The sequence below is a fragment of the Buteo buteo genome, chromosome 3 (assembly GCF_964188355.1).
Source record: "Buteo buteo chromosome 3, bButBut1.hap1.1, whole genome shotgun sequence".
Lineage (NCBI taxonomy): Eukaryota > Metazoa > Chordata > Aves > Accipitriformes > Accipitridae > Buteo > Buteo buteo.
Genome location: NC_134173.1, coordinates 31,258,377 through 31,284,270, shown reverse-complemented (window position 1 = coordinate 31,284,270; position 25,894 = coordinate 31,258,377). Strand labels below are relative to the sequence as shown.

The 25,894-nt window shown below is 36.7% G+C and overlaps 1 protein-coding gene across 1 annotated transcript in view; it reads left to right on the top strand.

Annotated features, from left to right (window-relative positions):
• The window catches only part of CCDC178 (coiled-coil domain containing 178), a 176,530-nt gene that overhangs the window by 147,537 nt on the left and 3,099 nt on the right, over positions 1 to 25,894 (top strand). The window contains exon 18 of the mRNA XM_075024310.1: positions 9,294 to 9,428. Coding sequence (XP_074880411.1) covers positions 9,294 to 9,428 — 135 coding nt within the window. The remainder of the gene's footprint in view (positions 1 to 9,293; positions 9,429 to 25,894) is intronic.

Below are 25,894 nucleotides of genomic sequence, written 5' to 3'. Positions count from 1 at the left end.
CAGAATAGCCAGCTTCTGGGCTGCTTTCGCTGACAGGGTGGTGTGTTGTGCAAACCCATGTGGGAGATTTCTCTGCAAAACCTGGCTTTGCTCAGCTGAAGGCCATGTCCTTCCTGAAATGGTTAACTGGAAGTCAAGTTCCTGTCACAGCTAAAGGGATGCTGGTGGGGATTCAGCCATGCATCCAGGAGCAAGTGCAACTGTGGAGGTGCCCGTTGTATGACCTGGGCTATTGCGATGCATGGTCACGCTGCACAAAGCCTAGGAATAGGCTGGTGACTAACAGCTCTGGTGAGATCGCTGCCGGGTGCCAAAGGCCTAGAAACACAAAGGAAATGGCAGTACTGTCTGGTCGCAAGAGACTGGTTTCTGGCCAAAGAGCAAGATGGCCTTGATTTATGATCCTTGAATTCTCATGAAGTTATAGGGGATAACTGATAAATGTATGTGCCATCTAGGAAAAAAAAATAATCATCTTCTTTTGAATTTCATTTTCCTGTTCTGCAATAATCAGGAGATACTTTATATGAATCAGAAGCAACAGCTTAATATAAATGTTTATCATCATAATGTTTGATGTTCCTTAGTCAAGACAGGCAGGGTGCTGTCTCTGTATTCTGCTAGATCTACAACTGAAGTACATTTGGGTAATTAATCTTAGCGTATTTCAAAGGTAGCAAAGAAGGCATGAATTCACCTTTCACAAAGATGAAGCTTATCTTAGACCTCACTATTAAATTGTTTGGGGAAGTAGTGTAAAATATTCATATTAATGTTAGTTTATTAGTTTTATTTTTAAGATTACAAGCTCATGAAAACATTTCTCAACAACACTAAATGCCAAAAGAGTAATAGTTTACTTTTTGAAAAATGTGTTAGCAATTATACTCCAGAAATCCTTTAGGAGGGGACAGAGGATGAGATATGGTATTTTATTGTGCAATTTCTTCTCTTCAGAGTAAGCAATAGAATCTGTAAAAGGAATGATTAGAGATTATGCCTGCTTTAACAGGAGAAATTAATGGCAAGGTCAGGAATTTCTTTGGAGCAATCTTGTTTACTTGCAGGGTTTTGACACTTCAGCTTGTGCTGTCTGGCATGTTCCTCTAATGGCCTTGTACAAATACCAAACAGAAGTTGGGAAAAGTTGTAGGCTTCTGCAGATGAGAGCTTTGGAGGCAAAAAAAAAAAATAAAAAATTAAACCTTTGTTTTGGGGTAAGTGCAATTATCTGCACCTTTTCAAGATGTTTCCATTCATTGCTTCAGGCTCCTGGGGATGAAATAGCAGTATTTGATTATCAGTGTTACTAAATGATATAGAGGGAGCCATCTGGATAAGTACAGATATATTTCCCTTGTATAGCAGTAGAAATTGGCAAGTATAAAAATCTTTGAGGAAAGAATAACATCACACGTATTCTATATCTACTCACTATCAAACTCTAGGCTACATTTTCAGGAACCTAATACAGAAAGCACACTTTTCATTTTCATATTGGTATTACAGTAAGTAGCCACAATAACCAGAAAGATACCCTGATCTTACTCTATTGTCTCTTTTCCTTATTTTCCTGACAGCAGTTAAAAATCATAATAACAATCTTTCATTTTTTTTCTTCCTCCATTAACCAATGTTTTGTCTGCATTCACAGATATTTTTAGTAGAAGATTGTACTCTGATTTTTTAGGCTTTTCTTCATTTGTTTTTCAGTGGATCTTGAAATACAGTTTTCCTTTTTTTAAAATTTGACGTTGCTAATCTGCTTACCAAAGCATTAACAACTGGAATAAGGTCAAAAAACAAGTGCATCTTTTCATGTATACTTGCACATCAGCTGAGATTTGTTTTTTTCATGAGGCTTTTACTCATTTTTAAAGTATATCCAGTCTGTTGACAAAAGAGCTTTATTTAAATGAGCTATGTAATCTTTACCAGCAGTCTGTGGAGCAGATTTGACAATAAAGAAATATCTCATTACCTAAGAGCTTTGTATATTGTACAGGTGTAACTCGGTAGTTGAATAGTATAAAAAGATAAATATTAACTGGATTTTGCTAATAAATCTGCCATTCTTACAGCGCTAAAATCTGTAGAGTTGTTGTAATTGCCGTTGTTTGAGTTGTAACAATGAATGGAACTGATAAGGCTTATGTCATTTACATAGAATTTAGCATTCACAGTGCACTGTTGAATTAATATGACACACACATTGGATCCTCTGATATAAGATTAACATCACTTGAAAATAGAGAAAGTGTAGATTTAGAAGTGACATATTAGTCTCTGTTCAACATGTAACAGTAATTTGCTTAGGTCTGAAAATCACAGTAGGTTACTAGTGATAGCAGTGACTAGTAGTTAACATTTCTTCTGTTAGTTTAATTTTGGTTTGCTACATTTTGTAATAAACTGGTGTCTCAAGAGGGACTACTGCAGAATTACAAAATAATGTTATGTTGAATCCAGAAGGTCAGGTGCTGGAAGGTCAGGCACCAGCTATATGGGTGTCAGTCAAGAGTAGTGTTGAAAAGAGTTATATTCACTGAATGTAAAATGTTTTAATAAAAGAATTCAGTGGAATAATCTTAGTTTCCTGTCAACACCATAGAATAACTATGGTTTTAGCTGCCTAACACAGCAATCAGATGCCTAAAGCCTTTTGCAGATCTAGCCCTGGGCACAGTAATGTCAGAAATATACCTTTCTTCATGGCACACTATGATTTCAAGTCTGCCCACTGTCTTCAGTTGAATCTGTCATTGCTAATTAGCTCTAGAAATTAAAAACTTAAATTGGATGCCCCCCAAAAAAGAGAGAGCACAAAATTCCCAGTTATCTCTGGAAAGCTGAGTTTAAATGATTTGGTTAATGTGCCAGGGGTACCGTGTGGCAGGCACATGAATATAATATATTTCTGCAGTGTTACATTCAGGAGCCTTGATTTTAGAGCGTACTTTGTCTTCCATTATTCTTTGCCTTCTTCACAGTGTGAACCTGATTCATGCTCAGGATATGATTGCAGGTGTACGTAAGCTTTCCAAGTGTTTTTGAAAACTGTTGATGTATTATTCTGTGATGGTACTTACTATGACTATCTCTAGCTCATTCATGTTCCCCTGAGCTGAATCCAGCCTATTGTTTACTAAGATTTCTGCCCAACTTCATCTTACATCCTGTATGATATTACATTGCAAATGATTTCTTTTGCAGGAGGGAGGGGAGAGATCTTTTTTCTCTGAATAATTCTATGAGTTTTGTTTAAGTGGTGGGATCTAGTGCTTTAATTGTCTCTGATATGATTATTGCTGTCTGCCTTGACATACTTTAGCTTCTGGATTGCTGTGTGTATTGCTGACATCTCATTTGGTTATTGTTAATGTTAAATGGTTTAGGTTCATAATACTTCATCAAAATATGGTATTGATGGTGGGCTGAGTCTAGTGAGACTTCTTGGAAATGCTCTGCCCATCTGTTTCTCTCATCTGCCTCAGCTACCTATATTTTTCCATTCTTGCTGCTGCTTAGTCCATTTCTTCATTTTAATATCCACAAATGATTTTAATCACTTGGTAAGTAGCTCTATCTACCTACTGTAGCTGCAACATCATCTTCAGCTGCTAGTTCTTTTAAATGTCTCAGTTTGTATTTCTGGATTGTTTTCAATCTGGAATCACCCTTTCTTCAGAGTAGCTATGTCTCTAAGTCTCAGAGAAAATTCCATTCCTTGAGCTGTGTGGCTGAGTTTGCTTCCTACTTTTCAGGCTGTTTCTGAAGGAAACTTCAGGAAAGGAAAAAGAAATTTCAGTTGGTACTTGAAGGAAAACTCACAAAATCAGTTTTTTTATGGTAAAATATTATTGCATTGGCAATTAATATTCCATTTTTATGGTCTAGGTTTGAATCTCCTTGTCTGATGTTACTGTATCCTAGCATAGCTATGTAAAGCCTATATTAGACTATGATGGTTAGAATTACACCAGTTTTGATTAACAGTTGGATTTCTTAATCACAAGTTGGCATCCTTAACACAGACTTCACAGTTTGATCCAAATGTACCTTCCAATTTTCACAAAGATTTTTTTTTCTCTGGGATATTTACGCTGATACACAGATATGCACATTGTTGTCAGTGATGAATCTCATCCTGGACCAAAATAACAGACTTTATAGAGAAAATCAAGTTTCAGTGCTGTATTCCTGATCTAATATATGACAAATTGCTTTGTGAAGATGGTTTATGTATATAGAGAAAAGCATTCTTACTTCCTGAGCAAGGCTGATACATAAACAATCTGATCAACTGTAGGACCGGTGAGAGGCTCAAGAATGCTTCAGAGGACAATATTTTTAAAAATTTCAGTTGATAAAAATGGAAAAGTTTGTTAGTGACTGTCTGCAGTCAATACTTTTCCAAAGACTTACAGTTTTCACTAGATTATTTTTATGAAAGTCATACCACATACAAAAATGCTGTGCCCTTTGAAATGTGAGTCCCCTTTGCATACTGCATCTAGTAAAGGAAATATCAGTATAATTTTGTAACAGGAGCATAATAATGTATTTTGCCCAGAATACTTCACAAAAAAAAGCAAACTGCTTGGGCTATCCAAACAAATTCAGCCTGAGGCAAACACCTGCCATGTACATTTTTAGATCAAATGTTTAAAGTTTGGCAAAATTTAGAGAATCTTCTTTTGAGAAAAGCAGCATACTAGTTCTGCCTATAATAATATCAACTATCTTTTATGTGACCCAGAACATTGCAGTTGTACTGTATCAGACACTTTAGGTGTAAGTATGTATTCTAAATGCAGAATACATTTGTATTATGAATAATTGTAGTTTTGGAAAATAAAATTCAATTTTATTCATAGGGGTCTGATTCTCTCTTTGCATTCTCAGGTGTAAAACAGGAACAGTTATATTCAGATTGGCTGAATCTTACTAATTAAAAACAGCAGAGAGGAGAATTAGGTTTGTAATCATAACCCAATATAATGCTAGCATGTAGTCACTGGCCAGAACTGGTAATTGAAGCAGTCCAAGTAGTATGTTATTGACTGAGGAAAAGCATCATGACTGAGTTCCATGTGCTGTTCACTTTGTATTCTTAACGGGGCCACATGCCATTTGATGTTTAATTAAGTAAACACCCCTAGTTTTGGGTCCATTGTCAAATATGTCTGCAATCTGCATTGGTCTAGTCCTATGCAGCTAGACTGCATAATAAAAGATAAGCAGGTGAAAATTTTGCGTTCCTGTGAACTGCCAGGCAACAAAAGTTAAAAGCTTTCTGGCCTAATAAGATACAGTTCCTTCTCTCTGTGTGGGTTTTTCTTTCAGTTTACTTTTTGTTTACTGTATAGAGAATCCAAATACTGTGATAGCATTAATTAATGAGGGCCTAGAAATGATACCACAGGAATAATGAATTAGGCTTGGATAGGCCTCAGCTTCAAATACTGTCATATGCTTTTTATCCCAGTTTGATCCTTCAAAAGAAATTACAGATTAAAATATTAGCTTAATTTTAATCATAATACTGCAAATCAGGCATGAATATAATGAAGTATCTTGATTTATCATAACAAAAAATGTAAAGGTGAGAACAGAGTAAGGGACCCTGAATCATAAGGTTCCTTTCTAGTAAGGTAGCAATGGCAGCTAGTTCACACCTCCTTTTCCCATATTTATGCTGATATTATTGATGATACTAGTATCATATATAAACAAGGAATTAAACAAATATAGAGCCATACGCTCCCCTCTGCTGTGAAGCACAGAGGGGAGCCACAACACAAGTTAAGGAGAATGACAGTGAAGCCCCAAAGCAGAAGAATGGCAAGGGCAACTCCTTGACAGCGTCATTCGTTCTCCCCAGCAGCTCACAAAGGTGCCTCTTCAGCAAAGCCATCGGCTCACCATCTCCTCGTTTGTAGGATGAGGACTGGGAGAAGTCACTTGCTGCAAAAATTGTCTCCTCTCAGCAAAAAAAAGCCCCACACCTCTTTGAAAGCTATTGCTCCTCCTTGCAGGATGAATTTTGTCTGCATGCTGCAGAAAGCCCTACAGTCCCTTTAATGGAACGGGTTTTTGTGGGGACAAACAGCAGACCTGTATCAGCTGCAGCCATGGCAGGTGCAAGAATGGCAGAAACAAGGATCATGGTGCTTCCTTTCCTTTTGAATCCCCAAAATCTAGAGCTTGCTTGTCTTTTTCTGTCCTTTTTCCTTCAGTCCTGCTCCCACAGCAAAGTAAACATCAAAACCAAAGTGCATCCCATACAAATATTTGGCTACTGTACATATTCCTACACCTTGGCCACTGGAGATGCTGTTGCCTTCTCTGCCAGCATTTGGCTTGATGTGTTGAGAATACTTAGGAAACAGCTTTTTTCTCAAATAGCAAAAAAAAAGCAATGAAAAATGAAGGAGTTAACAATACTGTCATGTATGCAACTCACACATGCCACGCCTTCTTAAGTCTCTACATGTGATAAAAATGTAAAAGGTAAGGAAAAGCTAATAACTATATGTCTGTTATATGACCGAAAAGAGGATCTAAGGGAACAGTATTGGTGCCTAGAGGGAGAGGGACATCACGGCAAAACCTGTGAAATCTACAGGCTGCTTTGGGGCTAGAAGTGCTTTTTAGCTAGGTTACTTGGGATTTTTCCATTTTAAATTTTTGCCTCAGCAAGGGGTCTGCAGCTGACTCAGGAGGTTGCATGGCCTCTCCTAGGTTAGTGGGTCCATCAGTTTATTCTAAGTTTGCAGGCAACATTATTTGATCAAGTTGTTACTTTCTCACAAACACGTATTTCTGACTGTGTGCATAAATGTTATTTATGTTGTAATTAATATTGTAAAATTAATAAATATTGGGTTTAGGGTCCATTATGCTAGGCACAATAAATTGTATTCGAAATATGAGATGCATTAGATGCAGGGGTATTTACAATAGTAACAGCTATCATGGACTTGTAATTTTGAAATGAGAAACATTAGTGAAGGTCGTATTGGACACCAGCCATTATAAACTGTCAGTTTCTCAATAAATACAGCAATTTTCAAATAGCCAAGCCTCAAAACTTTTGAATGTCTTTTGATTCTCTCAAGACAAAAAATTGGATAGCCATTGAACTGGACAGCCACTGATCCCTTTCACCATTCACAGACGAATCCTTTCACGTGCTCTCCCAACCACCATTTGCCTCATCATGACAACATATCTTGCAATTATTTTACCTTTTTACAAAAATCAGAATTTTGAGAATCCAACAATAGTTTTCTACTTATTTTGTTTTTCTAGGGCTGAAAGCAGAATGTTTTATGAAAATGTCGTAAGGTGTTTGGTTTGCTCCTCTCTTACCTACATTCTTTTTCAGACTCCACAATGGTATCATACAACATGAGATTTGAAAATATTTGGATTAACAGCAGAACTGCAGAAAGAGAGAAAAAATATTCTTAAAATAGGGGGAAAGGAACAGTGGTACTTAGAAAAGGTTCTTCAAATTGGAAAACGTATTCATATACGGTTTCAGGTTTTGGCTGTGATTCAGATTGATATTTCTACATTTTCCCATTGAGTTCATCTACGTTCCATCATGTTATTTTTAATATACACTGGCAGGACTCAAAAAAAATTATGTACAAAGATCTGTTTTAATATTTTACAGCCTCATTTACAAAGATGCAGAGTACTCACAGCTTCCATAGGATCTAATGGGACTTGTGGAAACTCAGTATCTCTGAAAATCAGACCATTAATTTTGAAAATGTGCATTAATTACTCTCTAGGCTATAATAGCTCACTTGATATTACTATAATCTACATTCTTTTGAAAAAGTATATTTTTCACCTGGTACACTGCGCTTGCTCCTAAAGAGCAGTCATATCTTATCACGTAAAAGCTTCTTTATAACTGATCCAATTATTGACCTGTGGCATTGACCTTAATGAAATGTAGTATTTCCAAAGGAATGGTACAATCCATTGTGTTAATCTGGTTGACAGGCATACTCTTGAAGGCCTCGTGCTAACAATAGCTATGGAATTTATTGAAATAATTAACTTGATGAAACACAAAACCATGTATTCCCACTAAGCAATAATGTAGTTGGTTTAAATTTCCATTTTCCAAATTGCAACTAGTCTAGAGTATGCAGCAACGTTTGCAGAATTTACCAAAACTCACAGTCGTTTTCAAAAACATTCTGTGTTGGTAGATTTTCAGATCTCATGAAAACATTTTTCTTCTAGACTGAGACCTGCCACACCCTGTTTACGAGTTCCAAATACATGCAGATTAAGGAAAAACTGATAGCAGTCTCAGCTGTAGATTGTAACAATAATTACTGTTAGCCAATAGCAAAAGCCTATCAGGTAAGCATTCCCACTTTGAATAATCACAGTTAGGATTCTTTGCACTGAATGCGGTTCCCAGGATAAGTGTTATCTTTTCTATACGTCTATATAAAATCCTTTTTTTAAGTAGTGTCACTCTCAGCCACCGCATTCAGTGCAATTTAGTGCTGTTAGATGCTTTCATGTCATGTGGTTATAGCTGGGTAGATTAATAGGAACTTCTATCTGGAAATTTCTTTCCTGTTATTGTTCTCCCTGAGCAGTTGATGGCTAAGTTAATTCTCTTTAGTTTTGTCATGCACTAAAGCACACATTGCCAAGCTATGATAAGCTTTACACAGGGGAAAAAAAGCCCTCATGTCCATCAAAGTCTTAAACTTGCATTTTAAACTTTGGCCTGACCTGATGTGCCATTCAAAAAGCTTCAAAAGATTATTTTTTTAAGAAAGGTTCAATATGTCCTGAGGCTATCGGTTTTGAGTTAAACTGGGTGAAGTAGAAATATTTTACTCATCAGCTTTGCAGTCACAGAGTTTGCCTCAGCTAGAACAAAACTGCTGAGGCATTTAGAGAAAATTAACCCCCCATCCTGGCAGCCAGATGTGACTGGTTTCTGATGAATGCGCATGAGTGGGCTGAAAAACCAAGAGACTGTGAAATTCCTGTCAGGTCCGTACAGCGCAGAATGGGCTATTGACTGCTTTCTATATTTCCCTCCATCATTCTTCTTGAACGCTGCCATTAATTTCCTCTCCTACTCTGACTTGGGAATTTAATTTTTTTCTCCCTTTTTTTTCCCTCCCCCCTCCCCCCCTTGCCTCTCCCCCCTGCCCCAACACCCCCCCCCCCCCGCCTTGTTCCCGTTGGCGTTGGCTTTGGCGTTGGTGTTGGCGGTGTTGGCGTTGCGGTTGCTGTCCCAGCTGCGGGCGCTGCAGAGGAGGCTGCGCGGGGCGCTGGTGGCGCGGTGGAGCCGGCGCGGCCTCTCCATCCAGGCTGGGCTGGCGAGGATCCAGGCAGCCTCTCAGGAGAATGCTCAGAAAATATTAGCTGTGCAGGTAGGTGATTGCAGGGAAGTCGGAAAGATCATTCTGATCTAGATTGAAAAGCAAATGATGGGTAGTGTGATGAAGCATTAAAACCATATCCCATCAGAGTTTTATAAATTTTTAACCTCTTTAATAAACTGGAATTGCATGAAGGATGAATTCAGTAAGTTAGCACATATACCATGCGTAGTTTGAAAAAAAGGGGGAGATTAGATTTATTTCTCACAAACCTTTGAAAAGATTATTATAAATACATTGGATATAAATATTTGAAACATAGAGCGGCATTAGTACTGCGGCTCCATTGTTTTAGAAAATGTTACTGTGTCCTGTTTTGTGCAAATATTATTTCCATGGGAAACAATATTGTCATTTTCACTGGTTTTGTATTTAATTTATTTAGCAGGAGACTGTTTTTTAGAAGTGTTACACCTTCCTAACTCAGTTATATGATGACTTTCCCTTTTTTGTAAAAAAGCAACATTGGGGGGTTATGAGATTTAAAAATGGTTTCCAGCTATGTATAGTTTTTCTTTTTATGACTTGTTCCCTGGATATGTATATTTACTAGGGAAAATAACTACTATAGTATGAATGTTCTTTTTGTCTTGTACTGTGGTAGCTTATTCATATTTCTGTAAAGCCACTCCTTTCAATCTCTTCCCATAGTTAATGGCCATAACCAGATGGCATTTGTGAAGGGTTTTTAAAAGACTTCAGTGAAAAATTTCTTCAGACTTACTCCTTGCAAAAGAAGTTATGTTGCTGATGCAGCTTTAGCACAGCATATTCTTATAAACCTTGTTTTCTAATTTTTAACAGTCAGACTTTGTTGTATGATTGCGGAAACAATTTTATTACATTTTAATATTATGTAATTACACTTCACAGTTAATATCTGGTGCATTAAAGTACAAGCTAATTTGAATAAGTTGTAGAATTCCATTAAACTGCATCAGCGTCATGATCTGGTTTCAGTATCTCATTAAGAGGATTTTTATTATAAAATTCAAAATTTCTATATATGTTCTACTTCTAGAAAAGATTTAGAAAATCCTAGTCATATCAAAATCAGAAAGTCAAGAAAAATAATTAAAATGAAAATATAATCATATTTGATACTTTATTAATGATTTTTAATACTCTTAATTTTACGGATTTGGGGGAGTGTTATATTTGTTGAATATTGCACTGAACTGTGTGCCATTGAAAACAGGTAAGCCCGGAGCTACACTTTTTTTCATTCAAACTTCTTATTTAGAATTTGAAAATATGGAAAAGCTCCTTTTTTATTTTTGCAGGGGGATAGCTGGGATGATTTCTGTTCTCTCCTGTGTTCAGATACTCCAATAGTCAGTGAAGAACAGAGGTGATCGATGTGCAGCCTAAAGCTCATGAATAATAATAGCAGTGACATGGAAGCCACAGGTGGCAGCTGGTTTCTTCACATATGAATCTTTACATTAATCTAATTTTACACAACATTTTAATAGCTGTACTGGGAACCTCATATACAATTGAACTCTTATGTCAATAACTAGTCCACGTTACAAAGAGTTTTGCAGAAATCCTTCACCTTAGCATAAATTCTTCCATGCATGCTGTTCATGCTGAGAAGCTCTGTCTGTAAATCTTTTCACCCTGAATAACTCAGCTAGCTAGAAATGGGCCTAAACTAAGCTTCTAGATGTAAGTCCCAGCAACATTTCAGGGTGTTCAGATCCAAGTAGCTCAGACCTACCAAAGACAACATTTTGTTCAAAGTCTGGAAAACATTCTGTTCCCCTATCCGCTTTTGTTATCCATGACATCCTTTTCTGTTATTCTGATCCTTTTCTGGTATTCTAATATTCTTGCTATGTTTTTATGCAGTTTGACTGATAATAACTTACAATTAAAATAGTGAACAAGGAAAATATATAAAATTAAGATGGAAACTAATTCAGCTAAGAGAAATTACCAAGGTGTATAGAAGAGTATTTCCCTTCAGCAACATGATATCTTTATATTTTAGAAGTCTTGGCAGTGATTTATTTATATATGGACCGGTGTCTTTGTTTATCTGTGTTATCGTCAGATCAATCTATCCTTCTGTCAATTAAGTTCTTTTATTGATGACATTCGGCATAGTGGCAAAGAAAAATCCGACAGCCATTACTCTCCCTTCCTTTTCTCCCAAAAAGAAATACCCGGAGTCTGTTGTTCCTAGTGTCCGTCTCTCATTAAAGTGTGAGGATGAGAAAGGGTGATTCCCGCTCACGAGGGCTTGTGTCCCAGCAGCTACCTTGACTAGAGCAAACAGGAGCAGGTGAATCACAGAGGAAGAGTGAATTAGAAAAGGCAGTAGATACGGTACATTGGCTGCCTAAGTGTTTTCTAATATTTTACAGAAGCCATGACCTGGGTGAGATCCAAAGAGAGACTCCAAAGTAGATAATGGAGGGGGTTTTGGCCTTTTCACCAGGTACTTTTTAACTAGCAACACTCTCCAGTTATACACAGCAGCAGTGTTTTGGGAGAATTACGATGTGAAAATAAAGAGCTGCCTCAGACTGGAAGACAGATTTGACCAGTGTTTCACCATTACTAGTCTACACTATTAAGCCTATTTTTATAAGTCTAGACTTGCCTTCCACTCACTTCCAATGGTGCAGACAGACCATAGTGCCTGTAAGACTCTGTGGTTGAGAGGGGAGAACTGTGCCTGTAATGAGAAGGTGACATTGCCAAAGCCATTAGTGAGGAGGATGTCTCCAGTAGCAGGTAGTGCTGGAGTTAGTCATCACCTTTAACAAACACCAAAAAAAGCAAAACCTTAGGAGGGATCCCACCTAATAGCAAAGTGCTTTTGTTAATCATAATTTGAAAAAAATAGATGCTTGCAATTAAATTTCCCTAAAAGTTTTAATTTAAAAGGAGAGCTTTACTATGATGGCAAGCTTCTTTGGTGTCTGGTCTCTCAAATTAATTTCAGAAAGAACTATATACATTACCAGTCCTAATTTCTATCAGCGCCAAACCTGGTACCAATGCGAGACATTTGCGATTGGTCATCCACCCTGCTAGTTAAGCAGGGAGCTGAGCTCGCTCTTAACTCCAGGCTTCCCTCCCTGTCACACCGCTAACACACGCCCTTAGGCTGAGCGTGCCCTTGCGCTGAGCTGACTGGCTCTGGTAATTGCACCAAGGCTTAGTGCAAGGCAGGCAGGGTGTCCCCTGGAGCGTGCGGCTAACGGACACGTCCCCTTGGGGGATGCTGCTGCCCCCAGAAGCAGCAGCCTGGCCATAAGAGGCTGCCTCATGCCATCACCATCTTAAATGTCCTAGGGCCAGAATCTCTGCTTTGCCATGATTATGCATAAGGTAGCAAAGGCAAAGAGTCCCTCGTTTGCCGCCTCAGTGCTCTGTCTGGCCTTGGCACCGGCTGCACATGGTTTTGGTCTGCCTGGCCCTATCCAGCAGCAGTGCACTTTACCAGGGGATCGTAACCAGAACATGCTGCCTTCTGGATGCACCTCCTTTGGGGTCTCTGTTCTGAGGAAGAAGACCAAAAAACATTCTTCAGGTCACAGCAGAAATGTGCATATGCTTACTGAGCTCTCACCCTGGTTATGTGGCTGAAGACATGTTAATATTATCCAGATACATGAAAATTATCCAAAGCACCGACAATATAAGTGTGAACCATGAAGGCAGAATTATGGCAGTCAACCCCTAGTAAATACTAGCTTTACCCATTTTTTTTGCTAAGGGTCATTAGTCTACATTGTTTGTGGGGACATTAATAGATTTTTTTTTAAAACAAAATGCCATTTTAATTTATATTAAGCGCCTTTTATTTCAATCAAACTTTTAAGTATACCCTGTTTTTTATCATGATCCTTGTAGCCATTTTGCTTTTTCAACATTTAATATTTGCATTGGAAATAGGAATGATCAATGGATTACTTAGTGTCTGTATGTTTTGTGAATATACTTCTGGCAGAAAATGAAATTTTAATATTGAGCATTTCAATTGTGATGTTAAAAAAAGGGATAAGAGATTCTTCCATCGTAATAGCAAAGAATAAATAAGTTGGCAATCAAATCAACTGCTAGAGCAGAGATCAATGACTGAAATGATCTATACTTTCAATTTTGGCTCTTAATCTATTTCATTTTTTGTAGAGCAAAGTGCAGGACTGCTTCTTGGGCAAGACTGTTTCATCTTCTTATGCTCTACCTTTTTTCAAACTTGCTTTAAGTTTTAAAAATCCCTTTAGTGCAGTCTGATTGCAACCAGTGGCAGAATTTGAGAGATTAGAATTGCAGTGCATGAAGTGCACTAGAAGTGCATTAGAAGTGCATGAGCACTGCTCTGCTCTTTTTTCATTCTGGGCAGTTTACATACATGCTTAATGGCTCTGCAAAGAGTCTTTGTTTTTATTGTGGTAGTCAAAGAAAGTTCTATGAGCTCCATTGTAGATTACACTGACTTTTCACATAAACTTAATTATCTTAATAGTCAAAGGACATCCTATGTAGTAGGAGAGGAGCAAAGACTGTTGCTGAAGTCAGTCACAGCTTTTCTTCAAATAAAAGCTGCATGGAGATCTCTTCTGGTTGGGGTTTGAAGAAATGTGACAGAGCAATGTGGGGGAAATTTCACCACCACAGTCAGCACAGTCCATATTCTATAGTTTGCTGGAGGATTTCAGTCTTCAAAAATCCTTCTACAATTACTAAATACATTTTTAATCCAGCAGAAAATAGTAAAAACAATCTCTTTAATTTAGAAAAAACTGATAAAAATTTAAAACCTTTTCTCCCAAAAGTGTACAGGCAAGGTATTTGTTATGTTGATGACTTTTGTTTTCCCAATAATGTTTTGGAGTTTCAATAATTTGGCCCTTGAGTATTCAATTAGCTATCTAATTACAAAAATGATATATGATGGCAGGTGTAGCTTTATTTGGGACTGTGGCTGTACTTTAATCCTGACAGTCTTCAATTCAGTTCATCCTTTTAGATGATTTATCTTGACTATAGTTATGCCAGAATTATTTTGGGGGCCAAAGTGCTAACAAAAAAGATAACATCATTGCTACCCTCGTTGTAACTCTAAAGCATTTCATACATACTTTTTCTGATGGTGGCATGACAAAGGTACCTTTTTAATAAATACAAGATTATTGGCTTAATTTTTAATAGATCTTCACCTTTGATAGCCATTCACAGCAGTGCAAAGTGATATAAAAATAGATCATCAGAATTTAGAGTTTGGAAACTTCTTAGATGGTGGCAGTTTTACCCATTTTCATTAGGTGGAAAGTGCTACATAAGGCACAAAGGAATGAAGCATCAACCCACAGACTGTCGCTTTGACTCCAGAATGCTGTGATTATTTATACATTTTCTGCAGTTTTACTCAAGTTGCTTGATTATCCTGAAATCTTTAAAAACTTTTTGGCAAAGCTGTACTGAACTACACCAGTTTACACTAGAAAAGAGTTTTGATCTATGTTGTATTGTCTTTATTTGAGCAATTTTTGCAGAGGTCACCAGAGGAAGGACTGTTCTTTCCTAAGGCTTTGAAACTTTGCTGAATCTACTGCAGGCATCTCAGTGGATACTGCATCTTACAGGATAAAATGTTTACTGACTGTGCAAAATCTGTGGTTTTCATGGCACCCTGTTCTACCTCCTTACAGGAAAGAGCCAGTGTAGTTCCACTAAGGCCGGGACCAACTATAATCCTGCGTATTACAAGCAGGGTTTGCCCTTTTGCTTTCCGAAAACCACCCATTCTTAACTTGCTTCTTAGCTGTCAGATGGTAGTCAATTTAAGTACATCTTTTGTTCTCTAACTTATTAACACAGGTGTGTTATGGTGTCCCTCAGGGCTGATGCTCTTCAAAATCTGTACGCCTTCTCTTTTATTTTTCTCTGTTATGGGTTGAGTTATCACCATTTATGCTGATTACACTCAGTTGTGTCTTTTTTGCCTGCTGATTTCACTTTAACAGTCTTGCTGTTTCTGCCTTGTCTTGGAGACATATGGGGTTGGATGACAGATAACTCCTCTTAAGGGGACATGGCTACACACCTTTTAATTGGTTCTAAGCTTTTCTATTTAGTTACATTTATTCATAGGAACCACTTCAAATGTTGAACTTTTTTTTTCTGGTTTTATTATTCATTTATAAAATATTTATTTTGTACAGTTAAAGAAGGACTGAGACTAGCTATTTTTGATTGTCTTCATGGGAGTAATGCTTCTGACTTGAAAAATTTGTTACTTGGCTAATCGGGTTCTAAAGGAACATGGACATCAGCATCAACTATGTAGTTTCTAAAAATATATGGCTTCCATCTCAAATGCTTATGAATTTTGGATAATAACATCTGGAATTCTTCAAAATATGATCTCACATTTTATTTCAATCCTTAAAGTGATTATTTTTGTCTAGATTTTTCTAGATTGAGTTGATGACCCTGAGAAGCATTCACCAAAATCTTCAAATTTACTTATGATGTAGGTCTAGTGGCAAATACAGCTGCCATGGAATAGACACACAAAATGTCCGTGACCATTTATTTTGTTGCAGCATGATGAGAGGGATCTTTCTAGTGAGAGAGTGGAAAGTAATCTCAAAATAAGCCCAATTTATAGAAGAAATTAGAACCTGCTTGATTTCTTTGTCTCATTTTCATGGTCTGTAATTTTGCTTATCACATGGCAAAACTCTGATATTTTTATTATGACATAATTTCTTTTACCATTTTTTAAGTGAAATGTACATATAATTTGGCACAACTCAGTTGCATTTAGTTTTTTATGCCACTTATGTCTTAATGCACGAAGTTTCTTACACTTCACAAAAACTCTTTATTTTTCAAAGCCTTATGCCGAAAGGCTAGTATAACCACAAACATTTCCTAGAATGCATAGGAACACCTATAGTGGCCTTAACTGTAATTCTTCTATGGCTTCACTTCAAAGTTTCACTGTAGGAAGTAAACGTGATATGGATCAAATCGTTCAGAAATGTGGCTGCCACCTAAAAACTCTAGTGTATAGTAGGAGGATAAAGACAAACAATTCTGCTAGTTGCCTGTCAATGATGAAGTCTAGAAGATGGTCTCTGCAAACAAACAAATTAGTCTCATATTTTTAAGATTAACCTGGCCAGGATTGTTGTGGTAATGAATTATTTAGGTTTTTTGCAGGCGTACATTTTCAATATACAATTTTTGTGTAGAAATACGTATCAGTATTTTGAGTACTAAAAATTTTGACCTAAAAGAAAATGGAAGGATGACATCTAATCTAGGAGATTTATTTTTAAATTTCTTTTAAAAGAAGGATTCCTAAGAGTTACATCTCTTCAGTATTCACCACCACTTACTGGAATCAATCCTTGTATATTACCAGAATAGCCCTAATTGCCCACTTTCTTACACTTTCTAACATGCACACACAGAAATGTCTTAATTTAAAATATGCTGACTAATAGACATGTATAGATGGGGGGGGCGGGTAGTAATGAAGCACAAGTTTACAGAATTAAAAGTTTACTACAGGTAACTTGATGCCTGACTTTAACAGTTGATGAGATTACTAGACAAACTTCATTTCTCATTGAGCAAAAATTATTCTCCTAATAAACAGAATTAGAATCCAGAAATTCAGTCTATTAATTTATCTTCTTTCCACCTGTAACTGATAACTTACATTTGTGGGCCAAACACTCAAAACTCCAGTCAAATCTGAGGAACTGGCAAGCTTATTATCTCTGCTGCTTTTATTGTCAGCAGGGCTACTCAAACCAGTAGGTCTTAAAAGACAAGAAGAGAGAAACTGCGTGACTTCCAGCTTCTTAAAAATTGATCCACTGAGTCATGTCACTGCTACAGCAATCTTTAAGCCTCAGATTATTCTCTGTACTCCCTGACAGAGAGATTCAGAGTTCAAAACTTCATGGAATAAAAATGTGCTGAAACACTGTATTACGAATTGAAAAGTTTTCAAAAAATGTTAAAAGTTGTCATGCTTGATGCCTTTTCCAGAATCTGAAGGCTACTGGATTTCTGTTTCTTGAAGTAGCATAACTTTTACTTTTTTAATTAAGTAACTAAAATCTGTGTTTAAATGTTTACACAGAATAGGCTGAATTAAGTGTACAGAAATAACAGCAATCCTAACATTGCTAGATTGAGCACCTTCTTTTTTTTTGTGTAATCTTAATAATTTTCTTTTAAGATCTTTTTTAAACTCTAACATTTCCAAGAATATAAATGGTTTTATATATATATACCTTGATCATCAGCAGAATTAGTGCCAATACACTTATCTGCCACTTTAAATAATGGAGTAAATAGCAACTGTGGTAGGCTGTCGTCTCTCTCTTATTCAGTAATTTATTGCTCAGCCTTTTTATCTAATTGAATTCTCTCCAGCTCATAGTCTCTGATTTCCCAACCCAGTGTTGGTGCTGCGTCTCATCCCAGATGAATGTCAGACCTCTCTCCTGAACCTGCCTTGTTCCCAGACTGCTGACCCAGCCATTTCTGCTCTCCCTTCAAGCTCCTTTTCCAGCCTTAGGCTCTGGCACTACCTCTGTTCCCTGGTTGCTTCCTCAAGTCTCAGCCTCCATCTCTTCTTTTTCTAACCAATGGTCACCTTCTTCTAACTCCCAGTCTCGGAGACCTGACAGTTCCAGTCTCTACCCTCACCTGACAGAACACTGACAATTTTCCTTCTCTGCAGCCCAATTCTATCTCCTCATAAGCCTCCTCCAAATCTAACTGTTGCTCCACTTTGGTTCGTGTTCTGTCACACTTAGATCAAGCAATTTCCTCCTTCTCCAGCATCTACTGGGCAAAATGGAAGCACAGTCAGGAAACCTCAACCCTAAGGCCCCTAGACCCAACCCAAACCACAGCAGTCCTGAGATACTACTGCTGGAGAAGCCTTACCTATTGCAAGGCTCAAGTTTGTAAAAATGTAGTTTTCAGAGCTACTGAGCTCAAGCTGACATTTACGGAGCATGGGTAAACTGTGTTTTCAGAGCCTCATGGCTCTGAAATTTTGTTGGTAGTACTGTATGACCCATTTCTGTCATTTTTGAAATTTACCAAAGAAATCGAGCATTTGAGCCCAATGCCTAAGTTTTGGATAAATTGTAAAATAAATAAATAAATAAATAAATAAATAAACCGGATCCTATAAAAGCAAATGCTTGGCAACTTTCATAATATGCAATGCTCTCAGCCCTGATTACAGTTCAGGGGAGTCCTTCCTGTTATAGAAAAATGAGTTGAAATGGTTTAAACACCAGTGGTTCAAAATCCATTAATAATTTGTTCAAGTTCCTCCTAGCCAAACATATAGGAATCCTTGATTCTTTTTGCAGAGCTTAGCTGTCTTGGTTTGAGTAGGTGTGTTATGAGTATCATCTGGGACAATATGGGAAAGAATATACACAATCAAAATGTCTCAAAGTATTTTATTATGGTTCTGTGAAAAGTTTGTGGGTTTTTTCTTCCAGAGAAACATAACCATTTCTCATCTGTAGTGTTATTTTTCTAAATCATGTTTGTCCTGATTGGAGCAATAGTACTGAATAGCAGAAAAGCCATAGTTTTCTTAAGCAATACTGGCTAAACAAAAGAAAACATAGTTTGAATGTACATTACATTTCCACCAGCTGTGCTGATAGATACCTGTATAGCAACAGAACAAACAACCTTCTAAATAGTTCCATTTAATATAAAATGCTGTGTTTCTGAGACTTTTATGCTAAAATAACTGTACATATTTGGCTACTGTGTTCAAGTTTAAGGCCAAATTATAGGTAACACTGAGGCCTATGATGATGATTCTGTAGCTCATTCATGTCTCTTTTGAGACCTTGGCCTCAAAGGTCGATCATTTGGATCACAAGATTCCCTTTGTAAGTAAAACCAGAACAGTTTTCCATGTACTTACTCCTTCAAGAAGCCAATGGTAGTTTTGAATGACAAGAGAATACAGCAATAAGCCAACAAGTAAGACAGTTATTCAGTTGTTATGTGTCAAAAAGAAAAGGAAACGACACTTCATAGATTTGCTTTTCCAGCAATTGACAGAAGCCGTCAGTGTATAATTAAGAAAAGTTAAATAAAGCCCATTTTTAGGAAGACAAGATTAATGATAGGGTTTATGAAGTTATACTGTTGCCAAATGAGCAAATGCTTAGCTCTGGTTTTATAAGTAAAAACTAAGAAATTAAATTTCTTTATCCAGTACAGTGAGTAAAGAATCAGAGGAATGACATTTTAAATTAATGATTCAACCTTGCAACATCACTTTGGGCTATCTGAAGTTTAGTAACCTCCTTCTACCCATTTTAAACATATATCAAAACACAGGTTTAATGATGAACTGTTTACATGTTGAAAGCTCCTTTTTGGCAGCTCTTCTGTTTTTGTCGTCACCTGAATTAATTATGGTAGTTCGGAACATCTCTAGTAAACATGCTGATATATCATAGATTATAAACTCATCTACTGAACTCTTAACCATGGTTGCAAAGTAGATTATTTTATTTAAAGACAGCGGTTTAAAAATTTAGACATTTAATTTAATTACCCTCTCCCAGAAGTATAAGAAGAAATCAGAATCCTAGTGTGAATAGCATTATACTTGCATAAGAAAACTTACAGGAGCATTTTTGCCTCAAACTCAATAATTTTAGTTATAATCACTAACTATGTTTTTGTTTTACAGAACCAGTATGATTTGGTAAAAGAATAAAATTGCTTTTAAAGTACAAAAATAATTATGAACCACTTGAAATGTAATGTCTGTATTTTATTTCTCATCAGAATTCATTAGTGTGTAACATCAATAATTTAGCCCATCATTTGCCAACACTGACTTGGCTCAGTAGTTCAATCATGTAACCCTGTAAACTCACTTTCCATTAAAATGAATGTTGCTGACAAAGGATAACTAAAGAGATACTTCATTTATTAGCTAAAGAGATACTTCATTTATCAACATTTTTAAATTAGGAGTTTGGGACCACAGACACTTAGCTGGATAAATTATTCAAAGGAATCCTTGCATTAGGCCTAAAGATGTTTGTAGAATCAAATACAATGTTACCCAGAATTATAACTGCCTTTCATTTGTGTAACATGTAATTCACAGTATACTATTCCAGAAACCAACAGAGCCACCTGCAGAGAATCAAATGACCTACTGGAATGAAATCCTGACTATCATGTGCAAAATTATAAAATGTGTAATAGTTATCCCATATTTTGATTGACTCAATCAAGCATTTCCCATGGAAAACTCCTTACAAGAAACTTCTTGCAACAGGCACTATAATCTTCCAAAGTTGCATTTGAGGTATTGAGTGCCTGACATTATTTTACTATGACCAGCTTCTTCAAATCCAGTCATTATCTTCTCCAAACGCATCCTTTAAAAACATTCAGGTTTCAGAGGTGATGTCTCAGCTTGTTGCTTCTCCAGCCTTTTCCCTAGCCACCTATTCTTTCTTACCACGACACTGGCTTCATTTTCTAAACTTCAGTCTTTTTTTTTTTTTTTTTTTTTTTTTGCTAACATGTTACAACTTGGGCACAAATGTTTCTTTTTTGAAATAAATAGCTACCTGAGGCATGCAAAGACAAAGTTAGGAATAAAATAAAAACCTCCTGTATCATGTCTTTTGCCTATGCCTGGGAAGATAGATCTGGAAACTGAATCATTCCTGAAGACAAATCAGTAAATATCTGTCACAGGATCGACATAACATGGCTGTCATCGGACTGTGTACTCTGGAGGGCTGCTGCTAGCAGTACAGAAGGAACCAATTAAGGACATAAGCAGAAAGCAAATAGAAATGTTACAGTACCAGTTTGGTGCAAGCCACCACATTACTGTCCAATTCTCCTTACTCTTTTCTATCTGAGTGTATATGATTTCTCTAGAAAGTATTCCCATCTTTATCCCTTTCTCAAACTTTGTGTTGGAGATATTCTTAGCCTGGAGACAAGAACCACTCCTCCCTTGAGCGATGTTCTAAGTAAATCCTGTTACAGTCTCTGTGCTCACAGGCTGTTATAAATACATTCTTAAGATACTCCAGGCTGAGGAGTGAGGGATCAAATTTAGGTCTTCATTTGCAAGTGTTCTCATAAGAAGTATTTTTTCCAAAATGAATGGGATATTTCTCTGAGCCCAAGCACTGTGGTAACTGAGCATGTATGCAGTAGCAGAGCAGAAATCTCTATGTGAGACAAAGGAAAAGATGCTACTATCAGCTAATTCAGGGGACTGAGGAACTTTGTACAAGGAAATCTTTTTTGTAAATTTTTCTCTTTTTTGTAAATTTTTCTCTTTTTTGTGAGGGGATAGTGGTGTGGAAAGGATTACACCTTAGAGAACTACCAGTTCTCAAGAATAAGTTTGAAGAAAATGGGGAACAGAAGAGTTCTTTTTTAATAGTGCTGTATTTCTCATTCCTATAATATTCAGCATTGCTACAAGGGTATGCAATCCGTATCATCACTTGACTCAGCATCAGTTTTGGTGCTCCTACTCGCACTGGAGCAATAAGCTGAGAGTTGAAGACTCAGGAAGAGCTGTTTCTTTCTTACACTTAACTGTCCTCAAAAAATGTGGTGGGTCACAGCAGTTTCACTTAGTTGCTTCAGCATGCCAGCTTGTCACAGTTATCATGGAATTTTACTGGAGCATTTTAATTATCTATAACTCTAGAAAATCCCCTTTTTCATTTGGCACAGATTTTTCAAAGCTATGAGTTTTATTTTTATTATGATTTGTAAAATAAGAAAATGAAAGAGTACACCAAACAAGATTTTTAATGCTATGCCTCACTCCAATTAACCTTTAGGGACTAAGAAGTCTTGCAAAACAAAAAACTTACTTAAAACTGGTCCGGTTTAAGTCAATGATGAAGTTAGGCTGGCTTCCTTAGATACAGGACTATTTTCCTCAGGGTGAAGGCACAACAGTCTCAGTCAATATACATGCTCTCACTACGTTGCCTTGTAGTGAAACTTTTATTCTGAGGGCTAAAATTACACCTGTGTTTTAAAAGTAAGTGTTGTGGTGATAGTTTTGTTATTGTCTTGATGAGCTAAGAACCTAAGCAAGGCAGATTTAATAAGGCAAGGCACTATCTTTTACTAGACTGGAAAAAGACAAGCTTTTAGGTACACAAGCCCTTCCTGTTAGCATAATTTCTTGTGTCTTTGATAACTGTCTGGGAGAGTGTTGAGCATTAAGTTCTCAGTTTCAGTGATATATTCATTGATAATCTAGTTATCACTCAGTTTAAAATGTATATATAATTATGCAGCAAAAAAATCCACCTGTATTCTGGTCTTTCTCAATCTCAATATCTTATTTAACTCACTGTAATAATAATTGTCCACATTTTTTAGTGACTCCTTTGACCTATACAGATGATGACTCTAACCACTGCTGGTATTACATTATTGCCTTTCTTTTCCATTTATTTCTCATTCTTTTTAATTCCTACTTCTCTCTTCTTAACAGGGAGAGTCTGAAAGATAGGGAAAATTTAGAGGACATGAGGAAGTAAATTATCCGAGTAGCTAGGTCAGATTAGCATTTGGGATTAGCAATCTAAAACATGCTGATGCAGTGTTCTGAAAGAATGTATAGGTTTTCTTTGGTTTCTCTAATTTTCTCAGTTCCATGTATCTCAAGGATAAAATGCCATTTGTCATCTTCCTTCTACTGATCATCAAAGAGTTCAGATTTCCCTGTATATAAACCATGAGAATTTTTCATTGCTTTATAGTCCCTCAGACAGCATATAATTCTGGAGCCCAGTCTGTAATAGCCTGACAGCGTCAGTGTCACCCTGACAGATACGATGCTGCCCAATAACCACTCAGGTTGAGAAGTTGTGCACTTTAGCTTTGCCAATATGATTTCTGCCTTACCAAGATCAACATACAAAAAAGTGGCCTGGTTGGACTACCATTTGATTTGGAATAATTTAAGAAACCTTTTAAGTAGACTTGTGTCTACCTTCCTGTTAGGGAATACTGATGATTTTTCCTTTTCAAAACTGAAATAATCTGTTATTGAAGCAAACTAGTGGCAGAAGTACAAATTATTTTGGAGCCAAATCAACTTCCTTTGGGAGCAAAAGAAGCCTGTGAGGGGTGTGTGGACACCCACTGAAGCAGCATTTGCAGTTTTCTGTCCATTCTGTATGATGTAGGCAGCTGCAGGCTTGGACACTAATGTCCTTGGGGACATGGTGGAGAGAAACCTGAGTGAGCCACGCCGTGACTTTCCCCCTTCCTGCCACACTCCTTGGCCTTGAGTAGTACAAGTTGTCCTTCTGGCTGCTCAGTCCTACTGAAAGGCTTCAACATGTATTTTCAGAGAGAATGAATGAATTTGCAAAGTTGTCTGTGGATATATAGCTCTTCTAGCTGTTTCTAGGTTAATGCAAAACTTTCCTTTCTTGAGTTTCCATGTGTGCTACAGGGACAACAGGAGAAATGTCTGACACTCTGCAAATTCGGCAGTAAGACCCTGAGATTACAGGGAGGTCTTCTGAAATTTAGGAATACTTGCTGGAACATGGGGAATTCTGGCAAAAATTCTCTTCAATCTGTTCTCATCTGTCTGTTCCGGGATAGGAAAATGTTAGGAAGACAAAACAGTACGTTAGATGGACCATTAGTTTGACTCCACGTTGCAGTTCGTATGTTATGGTGTTATGGAAAAATGAGAATTTCAGCACTAATGTTGCTGGCTTCTAAGGCAATATATGCGTTTTCCAATTTGAAATTCGCATTTTATTTATAACCCTGTTATTATTCCTATGTTTTTCTGCATACTTTTCTGATCATCTTGTTGATTTACTATATCTTCACATATTTCAGATATTCTGCATCAAAAAGGGGTTTGCAGCTGTTATCCCTTTTTCCCCTCAGGAAGCACATTAAATTATTTATTTTTGAGGAACTCTTTTCTAAGTAACTTTAAAATGTACCATACGAGAGAACAAGTTTGTACAAAATGTGAATCATAACTGGATATGTACCACACCTAGGAAGGAGCTGATTCTCCAGGAGTTAATTTTAAAATACCTCCAAGTTGTTATACTCATCAAACAATAATATTTTGCACATCTAAGCTAAAACGTTTGAGCATAAATCTTACAGGAAATTGAGCTTCAAGTACTGTTTAGGCAGTTATTATTTGACTACAGGCATGATGTTTCAAGAAAGGAATTTACATGGCCAAATTTCATTCCCTGTTCTCTTTTTTCCATTCTTTCCTCCAGCAAATAAGTCCTTGTAGGCCTCCAAAAAGGAGAATTGTTATAAAATAGGTTTCATCGGTAGAAGAATCAAGTTACTCACCTTTTTTTAAAGTTTTGCAGTCTGGCTCAGACATACCCACAAGTCATACCTCGCTGTTCCTGCAATATGTTGGGTAGAACAGCTGACAAATGAAAAGCCAGTAAGGGCTATTAAGGACTCAGGGCCTGATTTTGATAGTTTTCTGTCTTTAAAATCCATTCATTTCATTACAGTTACACCTAATTTACGTCTGTGTGAAAATCAAGCATTAAGTTTGCATCGTATTTTTAGTCTTTCTTTATTTCTAATGATTTGAGAGCTACTAGATACAATACAGTAAGACTAATGGAGCAAACTGAAGATGAGTGACCATATTTTATGTCATTGTATATTTAAAATGAATGTTTTCAGTTTCTAAAATTAAATAACAAGTTTTTTTCACTGAAACACTAATAAAGCATATGACTGTCATAAACTTAATTTACTTGGTACATTGTAAAATGCAGCTTCCCTCCTTACAAGCTATACTTTTGGGGGGAAAGGAGTGCAAATTTTCCCATGACCCAGTGCTTCATAAGCATGTGATCAAAATGGCAACTAGAATAAAATGAAGCACTTCCTCAGTAACAACTATGCTGAGAATCAAATTGCTGTCCCACTGAAGTCTACAGCCTCATTTCAGAATTCATTTTACATGAATGTAATCCATTGATTTAAATAATTCATGGAAATGACATCAGAGATATAATGTACAGGTTGCTGGTTTTGTTTGAGGGTTTTTTTTTTATTTATTTCAGGAATGACAGAATACCTCCACAGCTCTCAGTTTTCAGTTAATGGGAACCCAGATGCATGCTAAACCTTGGCCCTCCAAAGACATATCTGTATCATTTTGCCAATGAGCCAGCACAGAAAATTTTCCTTTAAGACAATTCAATCTAATCTTAAATGTTTTATTAAATCTATTTTGAAATCAAGTCAGTGTCATTAATAAACTATCATTTGATGATTAGTTTTCCCACTTGTAAATGTTAGTTATTAAAAATGACATTCAGCTAAATTTACAATATATGTTAATATTACCTTCATTTTATTACTAAAAGACAGTACATCAGATCCAA